The sequence below is a fragment of the Danio rerio genome, chromosome 12 (assembly GCF_052040795.2).
Source record: "Danio rerio strain M-AB ecotype USA chromosome 12, GRCz13ab, whole genome shotgun sequence".
Taxonomy (NCBI): domain Eukaryota; kingdom Metazoa; phylum Chordata; class Actinopteri; order Cypriniformes; family Danionidae; genus Danio; species Danio rerio.
The window spans coordinates 17349027-17368363 of record NC_141032.1 but is presented as its reverse complement, the minus strand read 5'-3'; the positions used below and the strand labels follow the sequence as shown (position 1 = coordinate 17368363).

At 40.2% G+C, this 19337-nt stretch overlaps 1 protein-coding gene across 1 annotated transcript; it reads right to left on the bottom strand.

Annotated features, from left to right (window-relative positions):
- Nucleotides 1–16613: 16613 nt before the first annotated feature.
- Nucleotides 16614–18882, bottom strand: LOC147834426 (uncharacterized). The gene is made up of 3 exons (XM_087276030.1): nt 18827–18882; nt 18704–18734; nt 16614–18384 (listed from the first exon to the last, which is right to left on the bottom strand). Exons 2-3 carry the CDS (start codon nt 18714–18716, stop codon nt 17924–17926), a joined length of 474 nt encoding a protein of 157 aa, XP_087132156.1. The 5' UTR covers nt 18717–18734; nt 18827–18882; the 3' UTR covers nt 16614–17923.
- Nucleotides 18883–19337: the final 455 nt, after the last annotated feature.

Below are 19337 nucleotides of genomic sequence, written 5' to 3'. Positions count from 1 at the left end.
TTAGGACCCTGTGGTAAATGGCTGATCAAAAGCTATTATTTATTATTCAAAGTTAACTATTTAACAGTTAAATATGTCAGTAAATGTAACACTGTGTACTTGAATATGGTGCAAGTTTAAGTGTGTAATTTAAAACGTAAGTTAGCAAACAGATTGGTAGATTTTTTTTTTTACTTTATTGAACAACATAAACATTACAACCATAAGTGGACAATTTTTTTTTCTTTTGGACAACAGTCAAGCATAAAACTTAAGTTAAGGACAAAATAAAACACACAAAAATAAGTCAATAATAACAAGTTTTATATTTTATAACTTTAAGGCATTCTTGTTTTAGTGACAGAAAACAATGACATGGTTGATTATATTTATTCATGAACTACCCAAAAATAATAATCGTGTTAATTGCTTAATTTTGTGCTTTATTACTTTTACAAACAAATCAAATAAAACATGTATTTTTTATGAAATGGGTAAATCTTTAAATTTAGGAAGTAACAAAACAAATTTACTTTTTAATTTGATAATCGTAAAAGGAACAGTTTTTAACATCAAATCTACATCTCAAAAATTCTCTACAAGGATATATTCCAATATGAATTATAAAATGTTCTTCTTTTGCTTTTGGTGCAACTTAATTTCAATTTTATTTGAAGAGAAGGGATCTAGTTAATGAACAAGAGAAAAAAAATCTGAATTGCAATTTTAGATAAATTTGTGTTAGCAAAAAATATAAACTCCATTCAACTGAGATAAATTACAAGACATCTGAATCATATATATATAATGCAGAAGCTTTGTTAAAAGGCACCAATTGTGAAAAATCTACTTTTCAAGCTGTTTAGACATACATGTGTGTAACTATAGTGTATATACTGTCATATTGGGGTGAAATAAACACACCCAGTCCTTTTTTTTTTTCAAATTTACATATAAATGGTGGACCAATTAAAGCGTTTTCAGATCAACCGCAACTTTATTACGTAGGAGTGCGGTCCCCTAGCCCACCAATATTGATTGACAGCTGCTCGCATTAACATGTCTCCATAGTAAGCAGAAAATCATATCCACAAGACAGGACGAGCGCTAATCAACCAGGAATAAAAGGTCTGTTCAGTTTGCTAGGATCATCAATCATCATCAGACGTGATCAAGAGTGAGTTTTACAAGTTTAACATGTTTTAAAACAGAGCATGTGTGTAATGAAGTACAACCATTCACTTCAAATTCACTTCATCAGCACAGCCTCGTGTCTCTCTCACTGTCTCTCTCTGTTTGTTTGTTTGCGCTATGTATGTATATGTGTATCTTGCTACATGTCTGTGTCGGTCTGTGCTATGTGTGTGTGTGTGTGTGTGTGTGTGTGTGTGTGTGTTTCTGCGTGTCTTCGCTGTGTGTGCCTGAACTCATTGTTGCAACTCCACAAAAAATGCATCAAATACCTATTGGTAAAGTTCTTACTGTAGTATTTCTCACAAACGCTACCTGAGATCTGCTTCCTGTGGCAGCCGAGAGCCTGTTGAGGCATGTTGCTGACAGGCACTTGGGATCGGTGGGCGGGGATGACTCGCCTTAAAGGCCCAGTGCAAAAAAACAGCAACACTTTCCCAGCTATAATACAGACAGTTCAAACAACTATAATAAATACTCTGATGGGTGTTTTAAGCTGAAATTTTACAGACACATTCTGGGGACACAAAAGACTTATAATAAATATGAAAAAAAGGGGTAACCTATGTGCCCTTTAATGTTTTCATCCTGCTCCGCGCTTTGTACTCTTGCTTTTTATATTTTATACTCTAATTTTAACTTCAGCCTATTAGCACAGTGCTCAAATGACAGAGCTTGAAGATCAAGATCAGCTTGAAGATCATCTCAAATCTATAAACTTTCTGGAATACAACTTTACTAACAAGAGTGGAATCCTTCTTGAAAAATAAATATGTTTAGTGTACTTTTGTCAGTATACTAATTGTCAGTGTATTGTAAGTGTGTTATGATTAGTTAACTGAAAGTGTGCTATTTTGGACATAATTATTTTGTGCTAAGTATGTTTTAGTTGTAGGCAGCACGGTGGTGCAATGAGTAGCACAATCGCCTCACAGCAAGAAGGTCACTGGTTTGAGCCTCGGCTGGGTCAGTTGGCGTTTCTGTGTGGAGTTTGCATGTTCTCCTCGTGTTTGCGTGGGTTTCCTCTGGGTGCTCCTGGTTTCCCCAACAAGTCCAAAGTCTTGTGGTGTACATGAATTGGGTAAGCTAAATGTATGTGTTTGAAAAAGTGTGTATGGATCTTTCCCAGTGATGGGTTGCAGCTGAAAGGGCATCCGCTGCATAAAACATATGCTGGATAAGTTAGCAGTTAGAGAAGAAGTCTGCTGTGGTGACTCCGGATTAATAAAGAGACTAAGCTGAAAAGAAAATGAATGAATGAATGAATGAATGAATGATACTTTAGTTGTAATTATATCTAGTACACTTTAAATAAGTAAAATATGTAAGAAAATTGTATGCATGCTTAGTGACATTTAAGTGTACTTTTTTGTATTACAAGTACATTAGAAATTAACTACAAGTATATTTAAAACACACAAGCTACTGTATATACTATAAATATATTATTTTCTTAATATATGGTACACGCAACTTCAATAAAAGTCAAATAGTCACAAAGAACCATTCAAACAGTTTTTGTAAAAACCTAAGGTTATACAGAATCATTCAAAAGTATATATTTTTTCCATTAAAAATAGTGCAAAACAATGTCGAAAATAAAAATACAGACCTTTAAAAATTTCATGATATTACAGAGAGTCAGAAACCTGTGTAAAGTGTGCACATTAAGTGCAAATGCACAGTGCTTCAACAAACAAGTGCATAGAAAACATAAAATTTCAAATGTGGTTTACCATGGAGGCTCACTTATCTTTGATAAAGGCCCAATCCCAATTCTACTCTTTAGCTCTTCCCCTTCCTCCTCGTTTCGCACATTCATGTGAAGGGGGTAGAGGTGTCTCAGGCCCCGTTTACACTAGTGCGTTTTAGTTTTAAAACGGCGTTTTAGAATGAAAACGATCCGCGTCCACACTCGCGTTTTACCCAGCGTTTCTGAACTGCTCTCCGTCCACACCAAAACGCTGAAAACGCACATCACGTGACCACACAGACACTCTCGGGCAAGCGCTGCAGCCAATCTACCCAGATGAGAGCTGTGCTAGTCGGACTTCTCATCAAGCATCTCCCGCTGGATCTAATCTCACTATATTTATTAAACGGGATATTTCATTCATCTTGTTGTCTTTATCTAACGACATATTCCCTGACTTTGGTCATTGGAATCTATTACTTTTTCTCAGGTAACGTGTTTTGGCTGAGCGTAAAGATAAGTTAATGATTAATGTAACCACGTAGCCTACATTCTGCATATTGACTGATCGCTTGCCTTTATTTCCTATAATGTATAAACTTATTGTATGTTATACTTTTATAATGGCCATTATCGATGATTAAAACTGATATTCAGCAAAAGAGAGGGTGTGTTTCGTATTTTCACTGAAATTGAAAGGAGGCAGTTGTTATCGGCTTCGTTTTGTTATAAACATCCACACAGTGAAGATGACGCTCATGCAGCACGATGCCTCAACATTTCTGCTGTCTGTTAAGTTGCTAATATTAAAATGAAAATAGGCAGTTCCTTAAATCATGTTTACATTTTATTGTTGAGAAAGTGAAAAAACGTAGCAAGGGTGATGTGAATGAAGATATAAAGTACACTGTTCCCTTTGAAGATTTACCCGTGTCCTCGGTATAGTCTGCTTTTCCATATCAAACTGAGAAGAAGAGACTGCAGCCTTGATCAAACTTGCGAAGTCTGAACTTACAAGGAGAGAATGCAGGACTGAACTGTGTGTTAGGCTACTTAAAATTCAGGAAAAGCCCCAATCAGAGAGGCGAATTTCTGCAGCCCCGCCTCCGTTTTCAGATGTCTCCGTTTTCCATCATCCACACTGAGACGGAGCAGCAGCGTTTCAGAATGAAAAAGGCCTCTCCAGCGTTTTCGAAACGCTCCGTTTTCGGCGCTTGAGAACTCCGGCGTAGTGTGGACGGTTGGCGTAACCGTAGCAAAACTTATGCGTTTTCAAACTAAAACGCATTAGTGTAAACGGGGCCTCAATTCTCTTTAGCTTGGGAGCATAGGGGTAAGGGAAAAGGCCACAGCACTTCAAACAAAGATTTTTCAGGACCACACTACAAACAAAGGGGCATGAGAGTTTTCTCTGACTACAACAACTACACCAGCAACATGGCTGCAAACCGAGCAAAGAGACCCACAAATGTAAAACAATTGTGAATTAATAAGAATTTCAACTACAAGCGGCTGATTTATTACATTCATAACGACCTTAATGTGTTGTCTTCAAGCAAACATTAATTAATTCTTTTTCCCTTGGCTTAGGCCCTTTATTCATCAGAGGTCGCCACAGCGGAATGAACTGCCAACTTATCCAGTACATGTTTTACACAGCAGATGCCCTTCCAGCTGCAACCCATTACTGGGAAACACCCATACACACTTGCAATTACATACATATACTACGACCAATTTAACTTATTCAATTCACCTACAGCACATGTCTTTAGAGGGGGAAACCAGAGCACCCGGAGGAAACTCACACGAACACTCCATGTAGTATAGGGACAATTGGATTTATCAAATATTAAAATCAATATCTTGTTATTGATATTAATATTGATATTTTAGCCTCACCCTGGGCACCAAATAATGTAGTGATAATTGGATTTATCAAATACTAAAATCAATATTTAGGTATTGATATTAATATTGATATTTTAGCCTCACGTTGGGGCACCAATTAATGTAGAAATAAAAGATAAATAACTCCTTTTAAACGGGGCAACAGACAGCTTTCCGCTGTCAAAATAACTAACAATAAAATATTGTTAATTAAATTATACATATGAGGAGTTTATTATCTGGCCAAATCTGAAGGATAATGAGATTGTTTGACTTGTAGAGCCTTTTTCTGTATTATCAACACAAGGAAAACACAATTGTAATAAATGTGTATTTATTAACAAAATAGTAATCAAGGGTAACTACATTTACTAAATGTATAATAAATAAAGTGCATAGGCGAGTGATGAAGGTGATTAAGTTAAGGTAAGGTAAAACTTATTCTACAATAACAAAGAACTGAGGAAGTTTTTGTTATTAATGAATATCAGTTATAAACATCTAATTAATTAGAATATTTTATACTGAAACACACTATGCCAAGGTCTAATTTAGAGGGTTGGAATGCGGAATATTTACGTTTCTGCCTATAATGTAGTGGTTGGAAGAAGTTGGATCTTCTTGCAGATCTTGAAGCATGAAATTAGATGTCTTGGAAAAAGCACTGTGAATCCAATTATCAAATACTTGCTGGAACACACAACAAAAGTTCTGATACAACTTGTTGTTACTACCACACTTCTGCACCACTCTTGCTCTGAACTGAACCACACTTCTGAACAACACTGAACTGCACCCCCGAACCTCCATGAACCACTGAACTGAACCACTCTTTTTAACAGAACCCCCCTTCTTTGTATAAGAAAATGTCTTGAATACTTTCTCTGGAAGGTGGGATTGAAAGGATGTCTCCTTTCAAATCCAGCATTGTGATTGGATGATCCTGTGAGTTGGTCACTTGGAGGTGTCATCCATAATGTGGCCTGCATTTGCATAGTCATAGTCCATCGGTTAACTATTATACAAACAGAGAGACAGAACAAAAGGAAAATCGTTGTTCAGCATTGTTCAGTGGTGGTGCATTCTACGGAATGCAATGATGTCTCAGCACCAGTAGACAAAAAAGTTAAATTATCATTTTAGGAAAATAAAAATAAGCACCACCCTGATTTGTTAAATGAACTCAGAAAAATAAAATCAGATCTGGCAGTGTTAAAGAGTCTCAGCGCTGAAGTGTCACAGATCAGAGAGTCAATTCAGTTACCCCAGACAGCAGCAGAACAGGGTCTATCCTCACCAGGCTTCCAAAACTATGCCTCAGTTACCCACCCTGAATGTTCATTTCCTGAGAATTGGTTCAATTACAATTCAGGACAGAGAGGAAGAGTTGCTCCATTCCAACAAGGATTTGCACTACGCCAGCTCTCTAATCAGATAAGGGGTCAATGAAGGAAATTTCTTTAATTCTCAGCAGAGCGACACTGATAATTATTGCACCCATTGCTAAAGATGTGGAAGTAGTGAACATTTCTTTGCTGGCTGTAAAGCAAGGGCAGTAAACTCCCCTAGGGAGGTTCAGTTAAACGGAAGACGGGTTACTTCCACGAGACAGGGAGTAACCTTCCAGATGTTACAGTCCCAACAACAATGCATAGGGTGTGGAAGGGGAGATGATGGTCACACTTTGAGAGTATGTTCATCCTGCCACAAAGCTCGATATTGCTCCAAGTTATGTCATGTGCACCACTGGGGTAATCATAAGAAAGTCTGCCAACAAAAAAGCCTAAAGGGGTAAGAGAATTAGGTGCCAAACAAAGATCAAATTCAAACAAATCACTCAATGTAGCCCCTTTGTGGGAAAACAGTGTCTCATTGACTGTTATATACATGGGGTTAAAACAATAGCATTGTGGTACACTGGATCTCAAGTTTGTATTATTGATGAGTGGTGGAAAAATGAAACATCTGATGTGATGTTGAGACAACTTTCTGAAATTATTGATGCACCTGACATACTTCAGATTGTTGTAGCAAATGGACAAGATATCCGTTATGTTGGGTGGATAGAAGTAATGTTTAGGCTGCCAGGGGAAAACAGTGACCATACAGATTCTGTCATACCCATGCTGGTGACGAAGGGGAAACATCTCTAAAATCCCATTGTTGGTTACAATGCTATTAAGTTTAAAATGACAAGCAGGGCTGTTGACAGTGTCAATCCCGCTGGGGGTGGGTAAAAGTTAAAAGGAATAGTTAATATGGCTCTTCCGAGACTTGAAATAAGTCACATTCAAGCTTTCATCGATCTTGTAAAAGCAGAAAAGTTGCATGAGTATGTCGTACGGACTCCCAGGGAAATAGTAATCATTCCCTAACACACCTCCATGCAGGTTGAGTGCCGATTAAATATGAGTCCTCTGAAGGAAGATACCACTTTGATGTTTAAACCTGATCTTGATCCCAAACGGACAGAAGGACTAAAGTTTCAAGAAACACTAGTTAGGGTAAAAAAGGGCACGCCACCATTTGTCATACTTGATGCCCGGAATCCAACGAACCATAATATTGTTCTGAGGGGAAGAACAGTCATAGAAACAGCATATGGTGTACAATATGGTGTTTATCCATCAATGTTATTTGGTCAGTCAAATCAGTCCATACCTGAATCAGTAAATCCTATTCAAACATGCAGTGTTGAGTTTACCTAAGATGCCTGGGACCCTCCCATTGATTTTAGTCATCTGAGCCAACCTGAAAAGAAAAGTGCACAAGATGTTACAAGAGGAATGTGTGTCATTTTCTGAGTCCGAGGACGACATCGGATGCATAGAAAATCTATCTCTTAATAGATCCTTAAAAGATACAGTACCTGTCGCACGTTAATAAATCTCGGTACCAAAACCCCTTTATAGAGAAGTAAAGGATTACCTTCATGACCTGATTGCTCAGTGTTGGATATCAAAATCAACATCATCTTATGCATCGCCTGTCGTCTTTGTTAGAAAAAAAGATGGAAGCCTTCGCCTTTGTGTGGATTACAGGGAACTGAATAAGAAGACCCACCCTGATTGTCAGCCAATTCCTAGAATCCAAGACATCCTGGAAATCTTGGGTGAAAATTCTTGGTTCTCACTATTAGATCAAGGTAAAGCATATCATCAAGGCTTCGTAGCAAAGGAGAGTAAACCACTGACTGTATTTGTAACTCCATGGGGGTTATATAAGTGGATAAGAGTGGTTTGGCTTGATGAATGCTCCAGCTGCCTTTCAAAGGTACATGGAAAAATGTCTGGAGAGTCTAAGAGACAGAATATGTGTGCCATATCTCGATGATGTTTTAGTTAACAGCAAGTTATTTGAAGAGCATGTCCATTATGTAAGAGAGGTACTGCAGCAGCTTAGACGGTATGGAATAAAGTTTAAGCCAAGTAAATGTGGAATGTTCAAGAAGGAAATTTGCTATCTTGGAAGAATTGTTTCAGCGGAAGGTAGTAAAGCGGATCCAGCTGATACGGAGGCTGTGAGAGCTTGGAAGTAAAAGAGACTGAGTACCGTTGGGCAGCTGCAAACTGTGATAGGCCTCTTTCCAAGTTACTATCAACCATATATTAAAGAGTTTTCAAAGATTGCTGGTTCACTGTATGATTTACTCAAGTGTACATCAGCAGTGCAAAACACTCACAAAAACTCAAAACAAAGTAAACTGAAGAACAGAGAAGTCCTTTTAAATCAACCAATAGTAGGAAATACCAATAGATCTTGAAAAGATTTATCAAACATCTAGTTGAACCACCTGTTCTTGAATTCCCTGATTTTTCACTACCATTTATTCTTCATACGGATGCCTAAAACAAAGGCCTGGGGGCAGTATTGTACCAAAAGCAGGATGATAAACTGCATGTAATAGCTTATGGCTCTCAAACCCTCACAGCTGCTAAACAAAATGATCACCTCCATTCAGGCAAATTAAAGTTTCTCGCCCTAAACTGGTCAATAACTGAGAGGTTTTGAGGCTACTTATAGTACGCACCTACATTTACAGTTTTTAGCAATAACAACCCACTTACATATGTAGTGTCTAGTGCAAAACTTAATGCAACTGGATGTAGGTGAGTAGCGGAGTTCACCGACTTCCGTTTTTCAATTAAGTACCGGCCTGGGTGAGAGAATGTTAACGCAGACAGCTTATCAAGATTGCCTCTTGAAATCAAAGGGATTTTGGCACAATGTAAAATGGAAATGTCATCAGACTGCTTTGTAGCCACTACACAAGCTGTTGAAATAAAAGAAAATATCTCACCTTGGGTAGCATCTGTTTCATCTCTATGTTTGCCTGACCAGAAGGACAGTGACCATCTTCCCATGGCGGAAAAAAAACAGAGTCAAAGCGAGGATCCACACATCGGACTGGTAATAACATATAAATTAACGGGTATACGACTTCTTGCACACCAAACAAAATCCCTTACGGCCCTGAACCGATTCCTTCTTTGAAAAAGGGAGAAGCTTCACGTTGATAAGGATGGTATTTTAAAAAGGAAGACAGTCAATAGACACCAACTGGTCCTACCTGAAAAATACAAGGGAGTGGTAATGACAAAGTTGCATAATGAGATGGGTCATCAAGGGGTTGACTGCACAACATCACTGATCAGAGATCGTTTTTTTTGGCCCAAAATGCAGCAAGAAATCGAACATTATGTTGCAAGAAGCTGTTCATGTCTAAAACAAAAGAAACCTTGTAAAGAAGGGCACCTCTCAGTAATATAATCACATCCCAGCCCTTTAAACTTGTGTCTGTTGACTTTCTTTATTTAGATAAATGCAAGGGAGGATATGAATACATATTAGTGATAGTCGACCAGTTCACGCGATTTGCACAGGTGTATCCTACAACACCAAAGTCTGCTAAAACAGTAGCCAATCACCAGGTTAATAACCATGCTCTGCTATTTGGATTTCCAAAACGAATACATCACAATCAGGATGGTGAATTTGAAAATCAGCTTCTAGCACAGTTGACAAAGTATTGTGGCGTTCTCTGTTCTAGGACAACACCATACACCCTCAAGGGAATGGTCAGGTAGAACGATTTAACAGGACGTTGATACAAATGCTTAAAACACTGACAGACAAGGAGAAAATGAATTGGAAGGAATACACAAATAAACTGATCTTTGCATACAATAGTACAAAATGTTATGTATCAGGATACTCACTTTTTTGTCTTCTTTATGGTTGACATTCTTGACTACCTGTGAATGTACTTTTTGGCCTGGAAGAAAGCAATGGTACTGTGAGCTACCAGGAATACCTAAAGAGTTGGAGTGAACAGATGAGAGAAGCATATGAAATAGCAGAGGAAATGCAGAGAAAGCAGCAGTACAAAAGCTTTATAATTGGAAGTTGAGGAGTACAAACTTGTATCCGTGTGACCGTTTGCTTATTAGGAATTTGACACCAAGAGGAGGCTTGAGCAAATTGCGCAACCACTGGGAAGAGACTATCCATACTGTTGTAAGGCAATCGAGGGAAGATCTGCCAATTTATGAATTGAAGCTAGAGGTAGGAAAAGGAAGGTCTAGGATCTTACACCGTAACCTCTTGCTTTCATGTGATCATCTGCCAGGAGAGAGCCAAGTTAACACAGCTACTAACTTAGAAAAAAAGATGACAAAGTCAAAGAGAAGTGATATTGTCAAAACTAATCAAGACGAAGAGGAAGATGAGGAAGAATTCTGCCTGTACTATCAAAGCTGCAGTATCATAGAGAAAAGCAAAGAGTGGCAAAGAGTCTGTTGTAAGGGGAGAGAAGTGGACCTACTGGCCTGTCCAATGATGGTGAGGATGTAGGAAAAAGAGATATTATTGAGTTTTCACAGGAAGTATGCCCAGTTGAAAATGAAGAGCTAAATCAAACTGAAAAATCTTTAGTCACAGGACACTGTCAAGAGGAACAGGTTAAAGTTGATCAATGTTCATTTATGATTACCTTGGATCACCCACATGCTATAAGACAAGTTGCTGTGTTGAAGTTCAGCAGTATGAGAATATGTCTTACATTAGACAGCAAAGAGTGCCACCGTTGTTAAAACCCAGTGCCCTTTTATAGTCCTTACCAATATTTTATTTATGGATACTAGAAATAGACCATTGAACGAATAGGCAAAGCAGATTATGATTTGGTACAGCCAAAATATGTCGCTTTTACAAAATATGAAAAAAAAGGGTAACTTACAGGATGTCGGGAGGGCATCTAATTTTGTGGGGGAGTATGTAGTGGCTTAAAGATCAATATGATCATTAAAATATTTTTATCAATTGGGTTTATAAAAAAAAAAATACAAAGAATAGTTAAAAATGATTTGATTTATACAACGATGTGTTGTTCTTTGTATTGAATAACTGCCTGAAAAAATGAAAAACGTAATTTGTTGATTGTCCGTTAGGGAGAAATCTAGAGCTGCAGATAGTAGGCGTTGTTTAACTGCACTGTGGTAATACACTACACGTTAATACAACTCAATGCAAACAGAAGCTCGAGATTGTGTCTGATGATTATTCATTAAATTCCCCTTTTCCAGGGGTGCAGCAATTTCACTATTTAGAGTTTGCAAATAATACTTTTATGGAATTATATTATTAAGAAGACAGTCAGAATGTGCGAATATAAAACCAATTTTACCTCAATGTGTATGTTCAAATACCTTGCCGTACAGGTGTAGTTCACTGTTAGAATGCCGTTTGCTTGTTGATTATTACTCAGGACTTGTACAGTTCCGTCTTCCTTATCATTGGATAGGCAGAAACTCTGGTTATTATGGAACATTATTTCTGGCACATGACCACAAAGAACAACATTGTTGGCATCCAAAGACTTGTAGGCCTTTAACTTCTCTCTTGTAAAATCACTTGGAGCTTCAATGACATTGTATATTTCGGGCTCCCAGCGCGCACCCTGAATGTTGACAAACATGGTAATTGGTCTATAGCTCATGTCTTTGGACTTGTGGGGGAAACCGAAGCACTCAGAGGAAACCCACGCAAACAAGGGGAAAACATGCAGACTCCAAACAGAAATGCCAACTGCCCTAGCCGAGGCTCAAACCAGCGACCTTTTTGCTTTGAGGTGACAGCACTACCTACTGCGCCACTACAAATATTTTCCTGAGCTAAAATAGAGCAATCACGTACACCTGAACACCACAAAAAAAAATAAAATGTACAGTCAGTGACACTAACAGTTATACAAAAAGTTCTCATTTTTTTCCTCAGAACATGGGAAAAAAGGGTTACTTTTATACAAACAACTAAACAAGGAACATGTGAAACTGATCTCGGTGATTACAGGTAACCAAAAAAAAGAAAAGTTGAAATGGCGACCTCTAGTGGCGAATAAAAAACATTACATGAAAAATTAACCAAAAACCCTGACAGGACCCCCCCCCCTCTAGGAACGGCTCCTGACGTTCTTGCAGTGTGATTTCATCTTAAGAGCGTGAAAGTTTCGAATGAGTCTCGGATCTAAAATGTCCTTGGCAAGGACCCAGGAACGCTCCTCAGGGCCATAGCCTTCCCAGTCCACGAGATACTGTCGAGTTTTGCGTACTTTACGGGTGTCCAGTATCCGGCGGACTGTATAGACTGCTTGGCCTCCAACAAAACGAGGAGGGGGAGGTTTACCTGTCACAAAGAAAGGAGAAGACAAAACTGGTTTTAGTAAAGACACATGTAAGGTAGGGTTTGTCTTTAAAGATTTTGGCAAGTATAATTTGTAGGTGACTGGGTTTACTTTCCTGGCGATCTTGAATGGACCAATAAACTTCTGGGATAGTTTCCTGGAGTCAACCCGTAGGGGAATGTTCCTGGTGGAAAGCCAGACTCTTTGGCCCGGACGCAGATTGGGAGCCGGTCTGCGCCTGCGGTTAGCCTGGTGTTGGTACTGTTGGGATACCTTGAGAAGTTTGAGACGTGCCTTCTTCCAAGTCCGGCGACAGCGTCTAACAAACTGGAGGGCCGAGGGGACTGCTACTTCCACTTCCTGTTCAGGAAATAGTGGGGGGAAATAGCCAAACTGGCACTCAATAGGGGACATGCCTGTAGCTGATGAACACAAGGAGTTATGTGCATATTCAGCCCACATAATGAACTGAGACCAAGTGGTGGGATTGTTTGCTGTCATGCATCTAAGGGTGGTTTCGAGGTCTTGGTTGAGTCTTTCCGTTTGTCCATTTGATTCTGGGTGGAAACCGGAGGATAAGCTTGTAGTGGTCCCTAGGGATTGACAGAACGCTTGCCAGAATCGGGAGGAATACTGAGGTCCCCGATCTGAGACGATATCTTGGGGAATGCCAAAGACTCTGAACACATGGTTAATGACTAGTTTGGCCGTCTCTTTGGGCGTGGGAAGTTTAGACAGGGGAATGAAACGGGCGGCCTTTGAGAATCGGTCCACCATGACTAAAATAGTGGTGTTTCCTTGGGATGGGGGAAGTCCAGTGATAAAATCCATAGATATATGAGACCATGGTCTGTGAGGTATGGAGAGTGGGTGGAGAAATCCTTGAGGAGGCTGATGGGAACTTTTGTTTTGGTTGCAAGTGGGGCAGGCCTTAACAAATGCCATCACATCTTCCTTGATGGTTGGCCACCAAAATCGTCTTTGCAAGAATTCAAGGGTAAGGGCAGAGCCCGGATGGCAAGTAAGCTGTGACGAGTGTTCCCACATGAGGACTTTCGATCGAACAACTCTAGGGACATACAAACAGTTGGGAGGACAACCGCCTGGCTCTGGGTCCTTAGTTTGGGCCTTCCTTATCAAACCCTCCAGCTCCCACCTGATGGGGGCTACTATCTTAGAGCTGGGGACAATCGGTCTGATACAGTCCTCTTGTGGGGACTTCACATAAACTCGGGACAGTGCATCCGGTTTCAGATTCTTAGATCCTGGACGATAGGTGAGTGTGAAGTGGAATCGGTTAAAGAATAGAGACCAACGTACTTGGCGGGGATTAAGGCGTTTGGCCTGTTGGATATATTCTAAATTCTTGTGGTCAGTAAGAACTTGGAATGGGTGTTTTGCCCCCTCGAGCCAGTGTCTCCATTCCTCGAGAGCCAGTTTCACGGCTAACAGCTCCCTATCTCCCACATGGTAATTTCTCTCAGTAGGGGTGAGACAGTGAGAGAGAAAAGCACAATGATGAAGCCTTTTAATCCTCACCCCTTTGCGATAGCACTGCTCCAACGCCCACCTCAGAGGCATCAACCTCTACAATGAAGGGTTTATCAGCATTGGGGATAAGAAGGATAGGTGCTGAAGTGAACCGCTTCTTAAGAATCTTGAATGCCTCTTCAGCTTCAGGTCCCCACCGAAACCCGATCATGTTCCCCTTGGTGAGGGCAAATAAAGGGGCTGCCACAGTGCTGAAGTTGAAAATGAATTTTCGATAAAAATTTGCAAACCACAAAAACCGCTGTACCTCCTTGACCGAGGAAGGCGAGGGCCAATCCACCACTGCCTGGATCTTTTGAGGGTCCATCTGGATTTGTCCTGGTTCAATAACAAAACCCAGGAATTTCACCTGGGAGACATGAAACTGACACTTCTCTGGTTTGATGTATAGATGGTTATATAGCAGATGACGAAGGACTTTGTGTACATGCTGCACATGCTCATGGAATGAGTTTGAGAAAATAAGAATGTCATCCAAGTAGACAAACACAAACTTATTTAGCATGTCACGGAGCACATCATTAATCAGGGCTTGAAAAACTGCAGGAGCGTTGGTCAGTCCAAAGGGCATAACCAGGTATTCATAGTGCCCTGTAGGCGTGTTAAAGGCGGTCTTCCATTCATCGCCTTGTCTGATACGCACTAGGTGGTAAGCATTGCGTAAATCAAGTTTGGTGAAGATGGAAGCCCCTTGCAGCATTTCAAAAGCTGTGGACATCATTGGTAAAGGGTAACGATTGCGGATCGTGATCTTATTGAGACCTCTGTAATCTATGCAGGGGCGTAACCCACCATCCTTCTTCCCCACAAAGAAAAACCCAGCGCCCGCAGGGGAGGTGGATGGTCGAATGATTCCAGCTGCGAGGGATTCCTCAATGTAGAGATCCATGGCAGTCCGCTCAGGAAGGGACAAGGAAAAGATTCCACCTCTAGGGGGACAGGAACCTGGCAGAAGATCAATGGCACAGTCATAAGGACAGTGCGGGGGTAGGACAGTAGCTCTCCTCTTACTGAAAACTGCTTTAAGATGGTGGTACTGGGCTGGGACTCGGGACAGATCTAGGGGTTCTTGAGACTCGAAAGAAGGTTTAAGGGATTTCTGACTTAGACAGGTGGTTTGGCATGTGGGACTCCAACCCAAAACTGTGCTAGTGAGCCAATCAATATATGGGTTATGCTGAAGGAGCCAGGGGTGACCAAGGATAACTGGAAGATCTGGTGAATGGATGAGGTGAAAACAGATCCTCTCTTGATGTTGATAGATGGAGAGACAGAGTTGGGACGTAAGGTGTGTCACCTCTCCCGGAGCAAGTGGTCGACCATCTAGTGCAGTAACTGTTAGTGGGTCAGGAAGAGGTTCACTGGGGATATTGAGGGTTTTTGCTAAGGTGAGATCTAAAAAGTTTCCAGCAGCACCAGAGTCTATAAAGGCTTGAAATTGGGACTGTTGGTCTGCCCAGGAGAGCGTAATGGGGAGAAAAAGACCACTTGAGGAAGGAGAGTTATTGCATGTAACTCCTGTTACAGTCCTTCCTGGCCTGTACGGGACTGGGCGTTTCCCGAAAGCTGAGGGCAGGTGTAAAGAAAATGGCCAGATAAACCGCAGTATAGACAAAGCTGCTCCCTCATGCGGCGGTCTCTCCGTGGGGGAAAGCCGAGTTCTGCCTAATTGCATAGGTTCTGCACTGAACTGAGATACCTGTGATGTGGGGGTAGGTGCTGGAGTGGGCACCCCGAAGGAGGGCTTGGGGTGGTTAAAATATCTCTCCCTCAGTCGATTGTCCAAACGGATGGCTTGCTCCATGAGGTTCTCGAGATCCAGAGATGGTTCCCGGGTAGCCAGTTCATCCTGGATTGTCTCAGATAACCCATTTTGAAAACGGACCATGAGGGCTTTATTGTTCCAACCACTTCCAGCTGCCATTGTTCTAAATTTTATGGCATATTCTGCCACACTGCCAGTATCTTGTCGTAGCGTTAGGAGTCTTTTTGAGGCTTGCCGACCACTGATGGGGTGATCGAACACCCGTTTGAATTCTTGTTCAAACGCCTTGTAACTTGAACAGAAGGGTGCCTTCGCCTTCCAGACCGCAGTGGCCCAGGAGAGGGCCTAACCAGATAACAAGGTGATGACATATGCAATACGGGCACGGTCTGAGGAGAAAGATGAAGGCTGCAGTTTAAAAGTTAGAGAACACTGTGTTAGAAAGCCATCACAAGCACTGGGGTCACCTGAGAAACGTTGTGGTGGTGGTAGGCGAGGTTCCATCATAGGGGAGATTACTCGGGACTCTGGCAGAGGTATCGAAGCAGCAGCAGGAGCTGGGCTTGAATCAACATGGACCTTGTCAAAGAGTTGACGAACAGAAGCCATAAGATCTGCAAGTAACTGACAATGTTGAACCATTAAAGTTTCTTGTAGGGCAAAGGCATTCTCATGGCGTTGAATTGTGGACTAATGCTGAGCCACAGTGGCTAGAAGCTGCTGGGAACCTGGAGTCTCTGGGGTCATGTTTGGCTCGGTTATTCTGTCAGGCTCGGGGATCGAACCCAGGTCTCTGGCATGTGAGTGTGGACTCCTTACCACTGAGCCACTGGTAGTTGAAGAACCCAGCAATGAGACACTATCAGATTCCTTGAGGAGTTTTATTAGCAACAAAAAACAATCTTCAAAATGGAAGATGAAAAACAGTTAACAAATACAGGAAACTTCAGGTTTCAAAAAATTCAAGTAAACAAAAACAGGAACTTCAGGTTTCAAAAGGTACATCAACTTAGACAGGCAAAAACTTCTGAACAGAAAAAATCTAAAAAAGCTCCAAGGACTATTAGATACAAGAGACTAGCTTAAATAACAAGAAGGAAAAACTCACTGTAGGTGACAGGCATGGGTCAACAATAACAGAGCAAAGAACAGAGGAAAAAAGGGTTACTTTTATACAAACAACTAAACAAGGAACATGTGAAACTGATCTCGGTGATTACAGGTAACCAAAAAAAAAAAAGAAAAGTTGAAATGGCGTCTGAAATTGACATCTAGTGGTGAATAAAAAACATTACATGAAAAATTAACCAAAATCCCTGACAAAAATTGCCAGTAAGAAATAGACAATTGACATGTACCATGTTAATGTTGGTTTAAACACACAACTGAATGGGGTATATGCACAAAGACTTTGAATTTTCAGTCAGTCAGCCTAAGAACTTCAGGTTAACTGTCTTTCCATTACAAAATTGCCATGTTTAAGATCTGATTTCTTCATAAATCCGTAAATAGTCAGATTAACCTTTCACCGTAAGTTTATCGTTGGCTGAAAAATGGGCATTTAATCTGTTCTATTATCAGTTTCATTTAATAAATCAGTTAAGACTTGTTTCATCATGAGTTTAATAAATAAAGTTAACAAATTTTGCCTCATTGTATCAGAATCACAAAGAGCTTTATTGCCAGATATGTTCGCACATATAAGGAATTTGTTTTCAAGTTTATTACAGAGACTGGACAAAAAATAGATGATATATTTAAAAAATAAAAGTAAGTACTGAATGCAAATTTACAGATTGACAAGTGTATGTAGAGCTATATTACTATATACGTTATATGTGCAGCTGTTATGTGCAAATTGGCATGTAAAGTGTGTTGTTAAATAAGGGTATATGTGTATAAAAAGTATATAGCAAGTAGTGATGTTGGTTCCACATTTATTATTTTCAAGTGTTCATGAGATGGATTGCATGAGGGAAGAAACTGTTTCTGTGTCGGGCTGTTCTGGTGCGCAGTGCTCTGTAGCGTCGACCAGAAGGTAAAAGTTCAAAAAGGCAGTGTGCTTGGAGTGAGCAGTCCAGAGTGATTTTGGCAGCCCTTTTGCTCGCTCTGGATAAGTGCAGTTCTTGGGGAGTAGGGAGGGTTGTACCAATGATTCGCTTAGCAGTCTGAACTATTTGACGTAGTGTTTGGAGGTGGTATTTGGTTGCTGAGCTAAAACAGAGTTATTGATGTGCAGAGGATTGATTCGACGATGGAGGTGTAGAACTGTTTGAGCAGCTCCTTGGTGGAGGTTGAACTTCCTCAGCTTATGAAGAAAGTACAGCCTCTGTTGAGCTTTTTTGACAATGGAGTCAATGTGAGTGTCCCACTTCAGGTCCTGAGAGATGGTGGTGCCCAGGAACCTAAATGACTCCACTGCTGCCACAATGCTGTCCATGATGCTCAGAGGGGGGAGAGCAGGGAGGTTTCTCCTGAAGTCCACTATCATCTCCACTGTTTTGAGCGCGTTGAGCTCCAGGTTGTTGTGACTGCACCAGACAGCCAACTCCTTAACCGCCTGTCTGTAAGCAAACTCATCACTGGTGCTTTTTTCTTTTCTGTTTCCAGAAGACCTGGCACACATCATCTTCACTGAGTGCAGGTATGGGGGAGGCGGGGTGGTGGAGTTGTTAATGGTCAATAAATACAGCATTTTCAATCAATTTATCCAGCCAGATTAACATCTTAAAACGTTATTGTTTGAAAATAAACAAATTGTCAAGCAATTAGTTCTGTGATAAACATAACTGCCAATACGAAAATCTGATTTTATTTTAAATGACTCTCTAAATATTTAAATGATAAATAATAATGCAGTGTGGTTTGACCGCTGTATTTGCCATAATCTATGACAATAACATTTTATTGGTTGATAATGATGGTCATAATGACTGCATGAAGGCCAGCTTACCTGTATCCCACATGGTCACTTCAATGTTTTGCTGAAATAGAGAATGCAGTTTATACGAAGTCAATTAAAGCTAATAGAAGTTATCTTTTTTTTTTCTTAATGACTATGTGATGACCAGCTTACCTACAATTTATTCCTTGTGGTCACGTGAAGTACTTCACCTTCCCTTCAACGTTGTGCTGCAATAGAGAGGAATTACGCTAAAAACTCACTGTCTCTGATAACGTTACCTTACAAGCACTAACTTACAAGCGCTGTCTGTTAATTTCTTGTTTAAAAATGGTGCTTAAACTATCTGTTTACAAATAACAAGTCATATAAACCTACAAGTAAAACTACCTTGGTTAATTCTGTTAAATGACATGCACTGTACAGAAATATACACAAAACAATCATTTAACTAATAGAATTTGACATTGATTTTAACATTTATCGTGGATGAATCTGAAGACGACGTCTATGTATGAAGGTAATTCAGTTGCGAAACTCGAGAGCTTGCAAATGTAAATGTGAGCACTTGTGATAATAATATTTGTATGTGTAGGTTGAAATGTACACTTACAGCTCTGATGTGAACAGCTGAATCCCTCGATTTGCACACACACACAACAATCCACACACTTGTGTTTTAAAT